Below are 19,523 nucleotides of genomic sequence, written 5' to 3'. Positions count from 1 at the left end.
ATAATAATAATAATAATTATTATTATTATTAAATACAAACAAGAGAACAAAATATCTACTACTTCTACTACAAATAAACAATTATTATTATTAGCAGTAGCAGTAGTAATTATTATTGTTGTTTGTCAGTGGGTTAAGAAAAATGATGATGATGAAAACCAGTTAATAGGTTAAGAAAATAGATTTTTTTATAATGCTACCATTGCTACTGCTGCTACTACTACGACTAATTATTATTATTATTATTATTATTAATACTATTACTATTATACCATTACTACTACAAATAATAATATTAATAATCATACCATTACTACTACAAATATTATTACAATAATAATAATCATTTTTATTTTTATTATTAATATTATTATTCATTTTACTTTTCTTCACCCATTGTCATTTTTCTTCTTCTTTTAAGCCTATCAACTAGGGAGTTTTTGTTTTTTGTTTTTTTACTGGAAAACAAGACAAACATAATTAGAAAAATTGCAGTGAAGAGTTTTGCCTGCTGTTTATAGCATGAAAACAGTCTTTTTACTCTTTTATGGCAGCTATGAATGAAGAATGAAGAAACACAACTTCACACAATGGACCACAATGAAGTCATTAGAATAACAATATTCTACTAACTATTTCCTGATAAGTATAACTTACGAGAATTAACAGCAGCTCTGTAGAGAGGTGACAGAAAGCTCTATAGGTCTTTGTGAGATCACACACCCACGCCACACTTACTCACTCACTCTCCTGCAGTCAATGACCCAGTGTGACGGTTCCAAGCAAGTTGCTCATCCACACACATCCATGAACTGCATGCCACTGAATCATTAACATACAAATGGCCTCAACTTAACACGTGATTAAGATTTCAAATGCCATCAAATGTTAAAGAACTACCAACTAAAGAATAAATAACCTTAATGGGGACCTATAACATGCTGTCTGTAATTTCCTTCCTGCGCCACCTTGGTTAAAATGTCCAGAATTTAATTCCTCATCATGCAACATATCCTCTCAAGAGGGTTGGGCAGGACTGTAAGAACTTTCCATTAAATACAACCTATTAATACTGCCCCATATAGTGCATTAAAAGTCCAAAAAGCATAATGGAATTATATAGAAAATTAATTAAACTTAATATATGGAAAAGTACAGAAACTTATTTAAAACCTAAACGTAAAATGTATATTGCAACTGAAGGCAGTATTTTAAACATGCTATTATTAAAATCGTCAGTGTATTCTTCACACTTGACCAACTGTTTAGAACCAAGAAGATATGCATTACTCAAAGCACAATACAAAGAATCTGAGGAGTTTGCTGTTTGTTGCCAACTCCATATCATACATATAACCATGACATGGATGACATAACTGGTCTCGTTTAATTTAGACTCAATAAACACCAGCCTACAGGCACAAGAATCGCCTGTGTATGTGAGTAAGTAATGACGGTTCAGTGTGGTGGATGGTTAATGACCACAACCACTGACAGAACATGTAGTGATTCATCTTCTGGGAAATACATTTCAAGTCATTAATGAAAAAAGCTGCATCTTTTTTTATCACAAATACAGTCAAAATTAAATAATACATAGTAATATTGTAAAATAAATAGTTTTATCATTTAAAATAAATATTCTAATATTTAATTATATTTTTATTTAATTTTAATATATTTTTATCATCTTTTTTTCCTGTAATGGTAAAGCTGAATTTTCAGCATCCATTAATCCAGTCCTCAGTGTCACATGATCCTTCAGAAATCATTCTAATATACTGATTTCTTATCACCGCTGAACATTGTATCTTCTTAATGAAGTGTGGAAACGGTGTCTTTTTCATGATTCTTTGGATTAACAGAAAGTTAGAAATAAAGCATTTGTTTGAAATAAAAATCTTTATTAATAATGTTATTTTTGTTCAATTTAACACATCCTTACTGAAGAAAAATATATATTTTTCATAGTGATCCCACTCCCTAACTGTTCAATGGTAGAAAACGGATCAAATGTCAAAATCATCCCATAAATACTGTTTCTCTGATTACACAGTTTATTTCCTTCTCTTTTCATTTATAATTCCCTCCTTCTCTGTAGGCTAGCTACAAGGGTCAAGTCAAGACAGGGTGAAAGAAAAGATCACCCTTCCCATCATTTATTTTTATCTTTCTCAGATGTCACACACAACAGCTTCTCGAGAAGTAGCTACATGGATCAATATCTATTTAGTGACCTAACCCCTGTGTATGTGTATGTCAAACCAGGCAATCTAAAGCTGTTTGAAGTATTTCATCTGGCACAGTCCTGCCCCCTGACCTGTCCAAAACACGAACCTCTCCGTCCTAAAGGCATGCTGCTCTCGAGCAATAAACAAGGCTGGGAAGTTGTTGCACACTTGTCACAATGTTGGTGGCAACCGACCCCCTCTGATTCGTCTACCTCTTTTTCTACCAGACTCTCGCTCGCTCTCCATCTCTGCTTTTCAGAAAGCAACAGTAAACCGGGGCCATAGAAATACGACTTCTGAAATAAAGGTGGTTCAGTGGCCCAACTTGCCCCAAGTTAGGGGTAAGTTGAGCCATATCAACTAGATATATTTACATGAAGTAAAAACTTGCATATAATACATTTATATTATTATATAAAATACATTTAGAAACTACGCATCCATTTCAAATATTTTTGTCATATTCGCCTACATTATCTTGATAGATATGCATACAACAATCAGAAATTCAGAATCATTTAATGCTTGTAATTTTGTGTGAAGTGAATATAATCAGGCACATGTTTGTGGAGTTATCAAAAAGGGTTGGAATAACTAAAATTGCACATTTTGCTATTTTTGGGCTACTTTATTGAATATTTATAGATAAGAGAGAAAAAAGAAAATGGGTAGACAAAGAGAGTATGGAACAAAAACGTTGCAGGCCAGACTCAAAGCTTCACACTGTTCTAACCACTGCACTGTAGCTTCCACAATATTATGAATATACATACATAAAAAAAGTTTAAAAAAACAATTCTGCCGCAGTCTGACATCTGACAAGTTCATTCCAAGCATTTGACAATTGGATTAAATAATTTTCTTCACAAACAATATCATTAAAATTTCAGTAAACAGTTTCACCGGTGATCAATGGATACACACAAAAACAAAGGAAAAACATAATGACAAACACGTAATACCTCCACTGGGTTTATTGCTCTGACAGGCTAAGGTCTGAAAGAGTAAATAAGCATCTACGCCAATCTTTCATTCAGCCGGCAGTCATCCATCCAGTGTGCACCTCTTAATCTGGTCCTGCTAGCACTGAGGAAACAAAGACCTTCACCAGATAAAACAAATGATCCCACTAGGAATGGGAAACAACTCACAGTCAACAGTTCCACTCTTAACACAAGTCAGCTTTACCATCTTTGTGTGACGGAGCCATGTGTGTCCACACAAAAATCACACATTGCACCACAAAACAGAGGTATGGAATTGTACCTATAGGAACACAAAGTTTTACGCAATTTAAAATCTTTGCTCATGGGACCACAAAAACAGAAACAGAAGTAGCAACATGTTTTGTAATTTTACTTAAATCCAACGGATTACCGAATGATGTAGGGTGGGGATTTGATTCTGTGCATTGGTTGTTCAGTGGATTTTGAGATAAGGGGGGTTGCACTCAAAAATGGAGCCAGAAGAACACAAGCTGGTAAAGGGTTAGGTTTAAGTCGACTAAACCAGAAAGTTTCACCAGAAAGACACTTGTGATGGTTTCACCAGAAAAAAAAAAAATAGATTTTGATTAAAAATTGCATACATGGTCTAAGTAAATACATGGATAAATAACAATAAGATCAACAAGCAATACAGTAGAACGTGAACTTTTATTTTATGCTGACTTTAAATGGTCATCAAGACACTTTTTGTTTCAATGGACGATATGGAAATAATCTTCGATTTATGTATTACGAAAAAATGCCATAATTTGGTTTGGTGGATGTGGGTTTTTTGGCAACTGATATAGCGCGTTGTTAATCTTCAATGAGTGTGCACACTTTTCAAGAGCGCTACTCATGTAAAACAGTGGCATTCAGTAAAATTAAAAAAAATATATTATGCGAAGTACAATGTATGTGTAATCAGTACTTTCATTCACCATTTATGAATAAACTACATACAAGGCCTTGGTGGCTAAATCTAGTCTATCACTTCAGTATTTTTACAAATGTGACAGTCAACTAAATAGAAATACCTCTTCTGTATATCTACTCATGCATACTTCTCTGATTATACGCTTTTATTTATGTTTGTCATTTAGCATGTGTGTAGTCAAAATTCAACATACTTAAAATTAAGCATATCTCAAATATAAACCAATTTAAATGCCTACAGTTGTCTGAGATGCTGTGTTTTGGATATTTGCTGCCCAGAAGCTTGGCTTGTCATTTGTGGTAGTGACCTCTGTAACTTGTTCCCCTGATCTCATCCTAATTTTAATGTGAAACTAGAGCTCTATGTCAGCCCCATGTGAGGGTGAGTAAGGGGCCTGGAAATATCAGGGGTGCGGCCGCCTTCCATGGAGGAACACAAACATCGCTGACAGACCTGATGTAAAAAGTGTAACATAGAGAGCATTCCAACTGCAGGACCATGCTAAAAAGCCACAGCACCTCATGAACTTTTACAAGCAAATATATAAACAAGTTTTATTATTTAAAAGAAACACCAGTCCTGCATTAAACGCTTTGAATGACACTGTCTTCATGGCCATGTTTACACTTTTTATTTTTGAGCTGTGGAGCGTTCTTCTTCAAAACAGAAGCTACTGTAGGACACATTCTTACATGCTTATCTAAATGAAAAATAAATACTGTAGGTGCAGAACCTATGAATAACATTAAATATAGCTACAAGCAAACTGCGAAACATCTCTGTGTCAAATCTAACTGGTAATAGAGTTCAGTGAGAAACAATGACACCTCTGTTGCTGTGTTTCACACTGTTTGCACTCTCCTAATGACCTTGTGACTCTGTGATGTGCACAATAAACAAGTGTGCAAAATTTTCTTCCCTTATTCACAGTGTTAAATGTTCTTCTAATAAAATATTGGTCAATTATTCTATGGCATGTAGAGTCACCACGTCAAATTAGGGTTTTTTTTATTAATAGAAAATATTTACATGTATTTCAGAAACAACACACATTTGATGTTGAATTGAATTGATCAGTCTAAATCTAACAGCATAAAGAGTTTATGAGGTCACCAGATGCATAAAGCATGCATGAAGTGCCAAGAAAAAAAAGTGAACATCCGGCACATATATCAAGAAAAGGACATTTAGACATAACTGCATCCATTCTACACTTAAGTATTACAACACAACCACACCACCCCTTTTTCTAAAATAAGTGGAACAAAACAGCATGAAATAGCCAACAACGCCCGAAATATATGTCACTTCCTCAGTGTTATGCTTCACTAGCTTTCTTTGTGGTACATGTGTGTCCATACTATGTACATGGATGAATGGCCCATGAGGAATTTAGCTGAGCGCTAAATGAAGTGGCTTATGCCAGGCAAATTTAATATGTGGTTTTCACAGACTAAAGTGGTGGTAGAAGGGGGGTGCTATGTTGTTACCCCAAGGCAGGATGATAAAGAAGAGCAACACTGAGGGAAAAATGAAAGCTTTGTATGGCAAAAATTAAAAAGCATACACATCACAAAAACAAAAAAACATGCTAAATATCTTTTTTTAACTGATCTTGCTCATACACTATATTGCCAAAAGTACTGGGTCACCCCCTTCTAATGAACAGGTTTGACTACTTTAGTAATTTCCATGAGTACAAATCTTAATGTTTAAGCATATAATGATATTCTAGAGAATTGTGTGCTTCTAATTTTACAGCAACAGTTTGGACAGAACCCTTTTCTATTCTAACATGACAGTGCCTCTGTGTATAAGGCAAGGTTCAAAAAGAAATGATTGATTCAGTCAGTGCGGTGGTCTGCATAAAGCAAAGTCCTAATCCCAGCTGAACACCTCTGGTGTGACTTTAAACGCAGACCTTGAGCCGAAAACTCATCACCAAACACAATGACTTGTATATACACTATATGGACAAAAGTATTGGGACACACCCATCTTTAGAACAGAAGAAGGCATTTCCAAAACTGTGGCAACAAAGATGGAAGCATAATTCACGTATATAAAAACTGTATTTCCATCTCTGTTGCAACAGTTTTGAAAGTGTCTAAAATGACTGTACCATTATACAAGTCATTGGTGTTTGGTGATGAGTTTTCGGCTCAAGGTCTGCGTTTAAAGTCACACCAGAGGTGTTCAGCTGGGATTAGGACTTTGCTTTATGCAGACCACCGCACTGACTGAATCAATCATTTCTTTTTGAACCTTGCCTTATACACAGAGGCACTGTCATGTTAGAATAGAAAAGGGTTCTGTCCAAACTGTTGCTATAAAATTAGAAGCACTCAGTTCTCTAGAATATCATTAAACATTAAGATTTGTACTCATGGAAATTACTAAAGTAGTTAAACCTGTTCATTAGAAAGGGGTGACCCAATACTTTTGGCAATATAGTGTATATGTTTGTAACATACCTGTGATATACTTCAACATGATATAAAGAAGAAGCTCAAAAGGACACCTAACTGATTTCAAAATAGTACTGAAATTCTATTATGGGACACAAATAGCGATTTAGTTGAAAAGTAAACTCTGTACTCTCCATCAGTTCTTATACATTCCAAGCAGGCAGAAAAGAACACTTACCTGTGGGTGAAATAGAAAAGTGATGAATCTATAAAAAACAAGAACACACAAGAAACTGCTGTGGAAATAAATACACACAGAAAACAAAAAATTGCATTGTGGTTCCCTAAAGCCTCAATTTATTTATCTGTGCATGTATTGATCTGCCTTTTTGGGCCTTTCATAAAGATCAAGGCATTGGGGCGGTGAATCCTGGGTGCTGACGCCGGCACACAATTACTGCAAGCCTCACTGATTGCATTTACCAGATTAAGCATTTTGTAAACATTTGATAACATTCAAAGAAGGGCTCGGTTGTCCCAAATAGAATTACTCGCAGATGCAAGTCATCTGACAGGAATAGTTCTAATTTCTAGTATAGATTGTTTTCATGCAGAATTCTAACATGATAATTAAATTTGCTGTTCTGAACCCCTTCTCAAGTCAAGTCACATGGTCCCATTAGCCATTTAGCAAGTCCTTTGCTGGGCTATTGAAAGCCGTGGGATTCCAGGGCAAGGTTCCTGACTGCCAAATGACAATTTGCCACCGCGCTTTGAGGATTTTATTATGTGTTTAAATAATACAAATAGCCTGATTCCCTACAAGTTCCTGCACTTAACAGAAGACCACTCAATGGGAACAACATGAAAAACAGCCAGCACATGGCCATTAGCAGCCATTCACAAAGTTACACCAGATTTTTTATACTGAGGTTAAAGAGTGAAGCAAAGTTTGCTTTGAGAAACGAGTGTTTACAAGGAATACGTGCCGCAATGTAGGATAATACAAGAATCACACACACCAAAAATTTTCTGTTTTGTTTTGTCAAGCTAGAAAGACAACTAAATGAAGATCTACAAATCTATATACTTCATTCAGTGGTTTCTGCATTGTTTTAGATCATTTTTGTTCTTATTTCCCATTTTGACCAACAGATGGCACATAACAGTGAATCAGTCCAGTGTTGTTGGTGCCATGCGCTGTCAGTGAGGTATTTGCATATAACATTAGCAGTCTGTTCCATACAATTTCCATCCACCTAAAAAAAAAAATCCATTCATTTTTTTTATTTCATTTTATTTATTTAAATCAAAGCCATTAAAACTGTGGTTAAATGGTAATCAATCAGCCAAATAAATAAATAACATGGTTACTAAAATGTTACTATATTAAAACCATAGTTAATTTCCAGAATGGTACATCTAATATGATCTAGACCTCATGACTTTTGAATCATAGGCTATATTACAAATTATTGTCTAAAATCCTATTGTTCTACAAATATCAGATCAATAGCTGTCAGCAAATGTCAGCCAAAAAAAAAAAAAAAAAGTTATTTTGCACCTCTTGTAAACAGACATTTGTAGTTTACACAGCATATTGGTTCTATATTCTTTGTTGATCTTTATAATATACAATTGTAAATGGCTGAATGGCTTACAGTGTATCAAAAAAATAATATCATACCCACAAGATCATTATCAGTACTAGCACTGTCTTATGGATGACAGTTTTCCTGTAAATGCATCAACAGCTCTTGTATAGCATTCGCTATGAAAATTATAAAGTGGCTGTTGTGGTGTCGATTGACTGCATGGAGAACCTTTCTGTTAATCTTTGTTTAATGCATGTCGCCGAATCAAATATTTCTAAGACAACAATATAATATTCTAAACGTCTTTAGAAAGAATCTGGCGTGTTTTAGAAGCAAAGAAATATATTATTGGTTATCAGAATTACATTAATGAATTATGTAGGCTATAGCACGCTGAGAAAACGTCGACACATCTTCAAAAACCTACGCGTAATATTTAGAAATAAATGTCTAAAAATATTGCAATAAATAAATAAATGAACAGTAGTTTACATATGAAAAACTAAAAGAACAGTATAGACCCTATACGTGAACGCAGACCCTTTGCAAGGCCGTCATAATTACATTCGCAGGGGACTTGTGATCTTTTTAATTATTCTGCTCTTCATTTCTGTCCCACCATTCAAAATGCTCGAAACCCCATCTTTATAACCCCAGAAGGCTATAAATTATCTAACTTTGAGATGAGGGCGACAAGCAGATCTCTTTCATTTGCTGGCATGATGTGCAGGGGATAATTCTCTGGCGAGAAAAAGGAAAGTACACTTGTTATCTTGTGAACTAGGAATCTAGTGAATGCCAGCATGAAAGATGGAATTAACAAGAGATCTTTTTATTGTTCTGGAAGGTCATTAGGCTGCCAATTGGGTAATTATGGAAATGCTCTGAATGTTTTCCCCTTTCCGTTATAGGAACTGAGACCCTTCAATCAGCTCATCTCGTGGGAAAGTTCAGCCATAACTGCAAGTGTCCCAGCAAAATCAAATTAGCCAAAGATATTTCATTAGTATTTATAGCCGGAGGCATTTGTTGAAGAGAGAAGTTGTGAGATTCAAATGGAAGAATTATTAGCTAATGACAAGGGTCATAGCCCACCTAAGACATACACTTGAGTAGACTTAATGAATTGAAGCCATTGATCGCATCGACTCTGGACGTTTATTCGTGTTGGAAACACAGCGTTCAGTGGACATCATACACAACAACGCTGCGGGTTGCAGCTAACTAATTTTAATAGTTTCTCAGACTGGAAATGATACAATTCATGATGTCATCAAAATCTTCACTATATTGGAGGAACATCATTCGTTTTTAGGTTAAAGACATCTATAAAACTGAATATTCATAAATGAATGAATTGAAATAAAAAAAAATCTAAAATTGAAAACATAAGGTTGACTGAAAATAAAAGTAAAGCCAAACTGATGGAAAAGTGACAACCTGCAGTGATGAGTTCATCGCACTTTTTATTGTACTTTGAATTTAATTATATACTAACACTCAGAAATTGCGGCCGCTTATCATAGAACCAGATATGTTGATACTGGCCTAATGGTAAACTATTTTTTACAGTCTGCTAAATTTATGATGTGAGAATTTGTTTTTGTTTTTTGTTTGTTTTTTTACTCCAAATAGAAAGGGGAATATGAAATGACGACAGCGATAACGTGTAACTTCAGTAGCATATAGCCAAATATTGCGAATTACTCACGCGAGCTCCCCATTATCAATGTGTCTTTGTAAGAATCCCATGTGACACCACACTCAATAACTCAGTCATTTCACGAGGTGGCGGATTCTGACAGAACAGAGAATTAAGGTAATTAGCTCTAAAGCTATATGGGTAAAGTGACTGAAGCATCACTATTGGTAAACCTAACTGATTGAGATCAGGGGTTAGGAAGATAGCACGTGTAACAAATACAAGGGCAAGCTTTTTTATGTCTTTTAAATGACGATGAAACGAATAATAATAAATAGACTTGGCCTAATGAAATGTTAAGTCAGCTGACTTAAAACCGCACCACATTTTATGTTAATAGGCCTTATATCTATTCAACATAAAAAGATAGCATAATTGTATCCAGTGGCAACTGGGAATATTTAAGGTGTAAATGCAACATGTGTATGTTCCTCTCTGTGAGAGCAGTATGTAGGCTACTTATCAAAAGAAAGTAACTAGACGTAAAAAAGAGGGATGTTGGAAGAACTTGCGTTACGCAGGAAGTTAAGACAAAACCCAAATAACAGGGTCTCGTCGTGCTAATGTCCTACTTCAGTCTTCATTTAAATCACAACGAAACGTACAAACCGAGTAACATCACACATGCTTAACTACGCGCATTGGCATGTTAATCTGGCTGAAGGCGTCATTTTTGCACCCATCCTCTACATCACGAACCAAATACAACCACATCAAACATGGATCAATATTAAAAGAACATTTTGTAAAAGTAACTAAAATATATACTCATAAGCTTTTTGCAAAAATAAATAAATAAAATTGGAATGCAGCTAATGCTTGATTGTTATATGCTTTCATACCGATCTAAAACGACAAACAAGCAGAAATGTAAGGTAATGGAGTTTTATTGCAGAGATTCATCGTAGATAACGGTCTTTTTAACAATTAACACCAGAATTAATTTAGGTTTGAGAAAATTAGTTAGGATGTTGTGGCAGTTACTTACGTGCAGCCAACTTAATTATACTTCCAGCTACAGAAAAAGAAAATTTTAATATTAAGGACAGTAAAATAAACATTATTTATTAAACGATACATTTGAATTCATTAAGACATTTGATGGAACTCTGTATTTTGTGTGAAAAAAACATTTGTTCAAGAAATGTATTTAAATGAGAAAATTAAACATCACATTTTACATCACAAATAATTCATTCAACAAATCAGTGTAAAATACAAACAGATTTTATGAATATAAAAAAAAAATAACTCCATGTTCATTTTCAAAAGCATAGCCCTGATTGTATACGCCCTTTTTTATTATTATTCAGGGATGAAAGCTTAAATCTCAGTTATTCGTTCATTATTTTTCGATCAGTGTTTTGATACGATTGTCATTTTCTATTTTGTATACCTACGGAATTATGTTACGTTCAACTGAATTTGCGGAGCATAACACTGATTTTCTGGTTTGGCTGAAATGGTAGGAGCCTGCAGGATGATACTGCAAATGGGACTGTTAAAAATGAGCTGGATCATATTGTTTGACAGAAAGTTGCAGGTTGATAGAGTGGATTCTTCAAGAGGGTGAAAATGGTGAATTCAGAGAGAAAAACGGAGATCCTGCCTTCTGGTGGGTATAGCCTTGGGGAATCACGGTGTCGACCGTAGAAAATCCAATTAAGGATTGCATTTAAATGAAAAGTCATTTTTTAACCAGAGTATGACGTGGACACTTCCCTTTCTAGATGAGAGGAACAGTTTTCCTGCAAATGGCTCCTTTTTATTAAATCTGACATGCTGATAATGCGGAGTTGATGTAAAATAATTGGCACAATAACCGTAATTAAAAGCGCACTAACAAAGCCATTAATTTATTACAGTTGTACAAGCTTGCCCCCAACTGTGCTTACATAATAAAATGACTCGTTTTTACACGACCAGTTTTGCAAAAGATGAGACGCTTACAAAATACATTTGATTACAACGAAGTACAGAATCTTTATTTAGTTTGTACTCTTATAAAAATATACATTACATACAATGTCCGAACAGTGTAGTTTGCTGTGCATACAAGCAGCATGTCAAATCAAACACCCAGTCTAACGATTTAGATAAAGTAGGCTACGACTCAAGTACTGATAACAGACATTCTACAAAAAAGAAAAAAACTTTAAAGGGATTAAAAACAATCTTGACAAGAATTATCCTATTTTTATTTTTTATTTAATAAGATCTTGCAATGTCCTATTCATTAATGTATTAGGTATTTATTTGATTTAAGCCCGTGCAGCATTAATATACCCTTCAAATGCGAAGCATCCTCCTAGTTCAAGTTCAGTTTTCATCTAGGTTGCATCCTTTCCTTTGCAGATTCCCTCTCCCCTGAATGGACACATTTCCCATTACGCCCTTCAATTTTCCCTTCTATCTCTTTTATTTCAGCGATTTAATTAGGCATAAATTCGATCCTGCTTTGCTATTTGTGAGCTATTTGTTTCTGACCTTGCTGGGTAATCACATTCAGCCACTGTATCCGCACCGTCACCTGCTATGCCTGCGTCTCCTAATAGGTTCATGCTGGAAAGAGTTAGCTTATTATTCTAAAAGGTTTTGTCGGGTTAAGCCGTGCATGTGTGCTTAAATGTACATTTCATTAACAAACTGCGAAGGTATAAAGCCGGATTTATGGAGCTTCAAAAGATCACAGAGAGGACGAATTTGATCTCCTTTTGGGCGATATCATCCACGATGTCTTTCATTGCGCACTGACTCGAGATATATGGTCTTTTACACTTTAAACCGCTGACAAAACCCTTCATCATTCTGCAACATGCAGCGCTAAAACGCAAGTGAACAACCGGCCTGCATGCGTTTATATTTAGAATTAAACAATAGCATAGACACAATTACGATCTAAAGCAATAAAAATGTTTGGAGTTTGTAGAACTGTTATTGAACTGTTATTTAGCCTATTTAACTCCTATATTACTCAAAATATGATCTACTAAAGTAACAAAGACATGTAGAAATTATTAAATGAATGCCTAATGAGCAGAAAAAACATTTTCAAAAGCAAATATTTGCTTTAGGCAGCGTTGAAGGTGCTTCGACTTCATCCTCTAAGTAGCCCTATTGATAAACGAGACATCACACGGGCCACTGTCTGCTTGCCTGAGCTCTTCAATACCATTAATACGCGACATGATTCAATTAATCTCATTCATTCACCATGCAAAAACAGCTTCAAAGATGTAGCACAAGCAAGCGTTCCTCGGAGAATTGTAAGGAGGGTAAGCAGACTAAAGGTAAAGGTCGAGGTGAAAGGTGGTGGCCTATTTGCAGATTAAATGTCATGCAACAAAAACAAGTGTACTGAAAATATAATATAACCCCTACATAATTAAATTCCTAATTCCTACTTTATACAAAAAAAACCCCAGTATTTTATACTAAGTAATAAAATAATAACACAATAATTTAACAATAGTTATTAGTTAGTATTAGGCTAGAAACAAAACCTGCACCAAAATACAGAGATAAACGATTCACTGAAGAAATATCGAGCTTAACAGTTTGCCTTCGCAAGTTTTCTCCGTTACGAAATTGATACAGCCTATTTTGTAAGCTTTAATAGAATGGTGGTGAGAATAATTGATTCGAGAGTCAATTACATCAGCCTTTATTTTCATTACAGCTGGGCAGATATTCCTTGCTGTAGATCGATAAGACTATATTACTTGTGGTTAAATAAGCGATTAAACTAAACACGCGAACATTTTTTAGGTGCATCGGCAAAAACAGGACAATCACATCAGTGTTTAATCTCTCAAATATCACAAGAAACAAAAGCATCAAAGTACAACGCACAAACAAAACGGTATTAAACCTTGCAGTTCCCATGAAGCACACCGAGACGCGTTTTCTCACGCGATCCAGGAAATGTTAAGAGTTTACATATTCCCTCTCCGCTTTCTTTTTCTTGGGAATATGCCACATGCGTCGCTCACCTGTGCGCGTGTGAATGGCTCCTATGCATTTACCCGCGCGCTCATTTCCTACTTAATTCATATGTTAACACGAGCAATGATGAGGGTCGTTAGCACCTCTACAAAGATCTTTATTTAGAGATTTCCATTGTTTTTGTACTTATTTCACACGTAACAAAATGAGTGCTATACGTCTACAGAAACAGTCGGCTAAGTAGGCTACTGAATTCTACTAAAGAATTTTATTATAAAGGTACAGTAAGCTATTTAAAACTAATAATAAATGACATATAAATGACAAGAGATTCAATTAACTTAGCTGTAGACGTTTTCGTTCAGCAGCTTTCAATATAATTGGCCTAAGAAAAGTTAAGTTTGCGTTTAGCGCGGGCGAGTGAATGCACGTCGGATCTGGAGATGGCCGATTTTCTCCCCTCAGCCACCGCTAAATGGTCTATGACGGACGAACAGAGGCGATGTTACTGTTGTTCCCTTTGTTGACAAATCCATGAAACAACTTCAGCTCAGCGGTATAACAGCGCGACCTCTGACGTCGGTGGGTCACGTGACGCGGCTGATAGTATATCTTTAAGTGAAAAGTAATCTATCAGACAGTCCTTAAAGCCTGCTTTTCAAAGCACGTGTCATTTTGACTCCTCGGTCCAAAACCACGCTTAAGTTTCGAGGAAATACAGCGGAAAGGAGACGAGGTGTAAAGAAGCCTTTGGACTGGAGAAATATTTTCTAAAGTTGAAGTTTTCCTGGCAGGCCGGGACTGACCTGCATTTATAGCCACCGGTCGTCATCTGATCTGACCGCTGCTCTTACCTTGGTTTGCTCCAGCAGTAAAGTGAGCGGTGATGACCCTGTCTGGAGGCACCAGTGCCAGCAACATGTCCGGTCAGACCGTGCTCACAACTGACGATGTGGATATCGACGTGGTCGGGGAGGGCGACGAGGGGATGGAGCGGGACAGTGACTGCGAGAGCCAGTGCATGCAGGACCGGGGAGATGAGGTGGAGGAGATCGAGGTGAAGGAGCGCAGCGACAGTCCATGCGAGAGCGCCGGCGAGGGAGAGTCCAAGGGGGAAGCTCAGGAGAGCTCCACCGGTCCCATGCAAAGCAAGCCCAAGAACAGCCTGGTGAAGCCGCCCTACTCCTATATCGCCCTCATCACCATGGCCATCCTCCAGAGCCCGCAGAAGAAGTTGACTCTCAGCGGAATCTGCGAGTTCATCAGCAATCGCTTCCCTTACTACCGGGAGAAGTTCCCGGCCTGGCAAAACTCCATTCGCCATAACTTGTCCCTCAACGACTGCTTCGTCAAGATCCCACGGGAACCGGGCAACCCGGGCAAAGGCAACTACTGGACACTCGACCCCCAGTCGGAAGATATGTTCGACAACGGCAGCTTTCTGAGGAGAAGGAAACGCTTCAAGAGACACCATCCGGACATTCTCAGGGAACAGACCGCCCTCATGATGCAGAGTTTTGGGGCGTACAGTATTGGGAATCCCTACGGACGCCACTACGGAATTCATCCGGCCGCTTACTCGCACCCTGCAGCCGCTCTGCAGTACCCGTACATTCCCCCAGTGGGTCCGATGCTCCCTCCCACGGTGCCTCTCTTGCCCTCCGCAGAACTGAACAGAAAAGCATTTAACTCTCAACTAAGTCCAAGTCTCCAGTTACAACTGAACAGCCTGAGCACTGCGTCAATAATCAAATCCGAGCCGTCCAGTCGACCATCGTTCAGCATAGAAAATATTATTGGGGTCTCCAGCAGCTCCACGAGCGCACAGACTTTCCTGCGGCCGCCCGTGACGGTGCAGTCCGCCTTACTGAGCGCACAGTCTCTGTCCTTATCCCGGACATCAGCTGCCATCGCGCCAATTCTCAGCGTCCCGTCAAATATCATCTCCGGACAATTCTTACCGACAGCGTCCACAGCAGCGGTATCTAAATGGCCATCTCAATGATAATCAAACTATTTTTTAGACATATATATTTTAAAGACGATACAGCACGAACTACAGGTAGCACTGGACAATTCGTCCGCCCCAATGTAGCCATGTAAAGACTTTTGAGAAAAAAAGAAAATTCATAATCAAAAAGGAATGCTTTCAGTACAGGTAATGTTTGTAAATATTTGTACAAATAAATTAATTTACATGTTTTTCTTTGCTATTTCATTTCGTTGTTTAAACTTATAGCTGAGTGAGCCTTATTTTCACGTAATATTTTGTTTTCATTCTGAAAGAAGTGATTTCACGAAGAATTTTTTTTCGTTGTTTTCCAAGATGAAATATTAAACTGTTCTGATTGAAAGACTGAAGAAATATGTTTATAAAATTTAAATATATGTATTCTATGTAGCTATATTGTGTTGTAAATCAACTTCATTTGTTAATAAATATGAAAACAATCCAATGCATCTCAGGCACAAATGACTTTATTAAATCAAATATGATTTCTAAAATTACATGAATGTAACCGAGAAATGTATAATATATAAATGATAAATTACAGGTGTACGTAGGCTATAGTCTACTTATATTATGGGTTTAAGCATGCGATTAAATGCAGCCTAGCATTTTTCATTTTAATCAATAGAAGAAATTAAAAATTTCCAGTTATGAGTGTTATAGGCCCCTTGATTATATTTTTTAATTTGCGATTAAGTCATTTTGAAATGGTCTATTATTTCAGCGGCCCTTTTTTAAAAATAATAACAGGATATTTTAATTCAAATAATATTTTTAAAAAACACTGTACATAAGAAAAAAAAATATTATTTTATAATAGAATATAACAATAATTTCAAAGGATCAGCATCTGTTTCAGGCTGAAAAACAACCATCACAAACGGTTTCAGTCAGCCGTCCTTAAACTTGCATTAAAGAAAACCTCTACAGAAATAATTACTACAATCAGATTACTAATTACAAATTAATCTAATCTTACTTAATCCTACCCTTTCGACAATGTAGGTTACAAAAATATCAACATTCTTTCCAAATAAAAAGGTTAATAGCCGTCGAGAAGCTGCCGTGTCCATTTACAAGTGCGACCTAAAAATGTTTGGGAAGTTGTTCTTATTAAAGCAGCACTCTTTCACAGTTGTGTCTAGCTAATCAGTTCTACTCAAACAGCAAATGGTAGATGGTGTGTGGCGCACAAGAGTTAGGGCTATATTTAAGTGATACCCATGGGAAAAGAAAAGGAGCCGCTTCTTGAATTGACTTTCAGGCTAAAGACGCTGCTGTGACTGACCTTCTGAAAGGCACTATAACAGGTTCTTCCACAACTGTCTCCGTATTCCTTAAAATGGGATAAATGGTTGTAAGCACAATGTTTTGATGCCTTCTGTCAGTGGACTTCGACAGCATATTCAGTAATTTATTGCTGCATTTCGCTATTAAAAATAAAGCCTTATTAAAATTGTTCCAAATTAGGTTGTTGCTGGTGTAGGTGTTTCTCTCTCATTGATGATAGGCTATTTACTAATGGATTTGTAATCTAGCTCATACTAATAAAAGGTATCAGCTTCAGATTGATCTATATTCATCACGCTTTTACCAAATATTTGGGCATTTAAAAAAACAGAGATAGTTGGCTTAATAAAACATTTTAAAAGCACAGCATCCAATATTATAAAAATACACCGAGAAGATGATTAAGAAAATTCTCTATATTATAGCCTACTGCACATCAGACGATGTGATGATAATGATGCTTTATGTGGATCACTAGATGGCGTTTACAGGAATAAATTACATAAATGAAACGACTGCTATTGCAAATGGGTGCAAAATTTCGATGCATTTACAGTAACCTATACCTCTAGAATAAACTTGTTTCTTTGCATCTGTCGCGAGGATAATGAACGCGCACGTGGAGCTGTTAGATGCTATTTGTTTTGGACTAGAGATACTGTGAAATTGTTTAGATTCAACGGGTTTTAATGAGGGATCTATTTCTAGGACGGCTGGTGGGAAAGAGCTGACTCTTTAACGAGTGCAAGGTTATAACACATCCTGCTTTTTGCCTAGTCGCCAGCCTTGGATAGGCCTATTTGCTATTATACAAAAAAAAAAGAGAGGGAGAGAGAAAGAGAGAGACGTTACGCTATACAGATTTTATAATGATAAACATCAGTGATCCTTTAACTGTTGTTCAATAATAACAGTCATGCCATCTGGAGTTTCAGCAACAGTAGGCTATCTTGAGAATTTTGCTTGGCATCATCCATTTACGTTCGCGTAACATTTAACAGACCTATAGACGTTTAACAACAACTGTTTTGGGAACTTTCTATTTTTTGGGCGTGTGAAATACAAAGGTAAACCCCTTGCTGAGCATTTTGAAAGTGACAAGTGGTCGGACGCATTTTTGGGAAAACTAAACAACCCTTTGACCTTTGAGGATCCACCTGCTCTCCGCGCTACACAGGTGTAGAGTCACCTTTACACTCATGTCTATGCCATGTTCATTAAATATATATTAAATGTTCTATTAAATGTTTCATTAAAGATTTTTTTCTTCTTCTAATTAGACATTATTCTCTAATCTTCGCACAGCGAAATTCGGGACAGCTTCTCTCAAACCTGTTTTGCAACATTATTTCCTCTTTGAAAACACCTTTAAAACAAATAGATAAGCAGAAAAAAATATTACTACAACTGTAAATGTGAAAACACGAACGAACGAGCAAATAAATAAAGAGATAAATAACAGTCCATACTTAAAAAAATCCCAATACATAAGCTACATGCAGGGCAATATGGCCCACTGACAGCAGGTATCCTATCTCCTGCAACAGTAAATGTGGATCCAGTGGTTACTAAATATTTAAAAGGGTACAAAGACGAAGCAGTAAATGACAAAGATGGCAAACAGGGACATTAACATGTCATTGAGCTGAATGTGACTAATAGGCTCCTTACTGTAATGAAAGTGTCACTGCAAATCAGCACTTGCCCATGGTTATTATTTATAAATATTTGATGTCCCAACCACAAAGAAGCTGTCGTATCCAGCAGCTCTTAAAATGAAAGAAATGCTAACGATTACAACACTGCTCAGATAAAAGTTGCTTGTAAAGTGAGCAACAATTCAGAACTGACTGATGGACAATGATGCAGCTGCTCTCAGAGCTAAATTTGACTGACATCTAGAGGACTCACTGAATTCCTTTACAGGTAGGTCTATTGATGTTACGATATTTGAGGATTGATGGGATAATGTCTGAAAAAGAAAGAAATAATAAACTAACAAATTGCTTTTTCAATTAAATAAAGTTATATTGACTCTTACTGTCTAATCTAACTTTATTTTCTGTAATGAAATAAAATCGTTTGGTTAGCAAGGCAACAAAGTAAAGCAGCTGAAAGTCAACATGGTGAGCATATTCTGAAATATTCCACAGATTACAAAAATTCCATTTAGTCCGTTTTAAAGATAAACAAATGCATACTGTGTAATGGCATTTTAAATGGTTCTAAAATAACTGTCATTTATACATCAAAATAGTTCGTTAGGTATATGCCCTTATTTTGATGTCATCACGAAGCGCCACTCCTCTGACGTCTTGTTTCAGGAAGTGAATCTCAGCCGACTCGACTCTGTAGGAAAGCATGAGAGATGCTGCAGATTTAGGATTTTTAAATCAAAAGTCTTAAAGGCTACCAGAC

The 19,523-nt window shown here is 36.3% G+C and overlaps 1 protein-coding gene across 1 annotated transcript; it reads left to right on the top strand.

Moving 5' to 3' along the window:
- Positions 1-14,690: 14,690 nt before the first annotated feature.
- On the top strand, positions 14,691-15,809 carry LOC306879078 (forkhead box protein D3-like; the record flags this gene model as incomplete). Its single annotated transcript, XM_079431783.1, has 1 exon — positions 14,691-15,809. The coding sequence occupies one exon, from the start codon at positions 14,691-14,693 to the stop codon at positions 15,807-15,809; it is 1,119 nt and encodes a 372-aa protein (XP_079287909.1).
- Positions 15,810-19,523: the final 3,714 nt, after the last annotated feature.

The sequence above is a fragment of the Barbus barbus genome (genome assembly GCF_936440315.1).
Source record: "Barbus barbus genome assembly, chromosome: 13".
NCBI lineage: Eukaryota > Metazoa > Chordata > Actinopteri > Cypriniformes > Cyprinidae > Barbus > Barbus barbus.
This window is presented reverse-complemented; position numbering and strand designations above follow the sequence as displayed.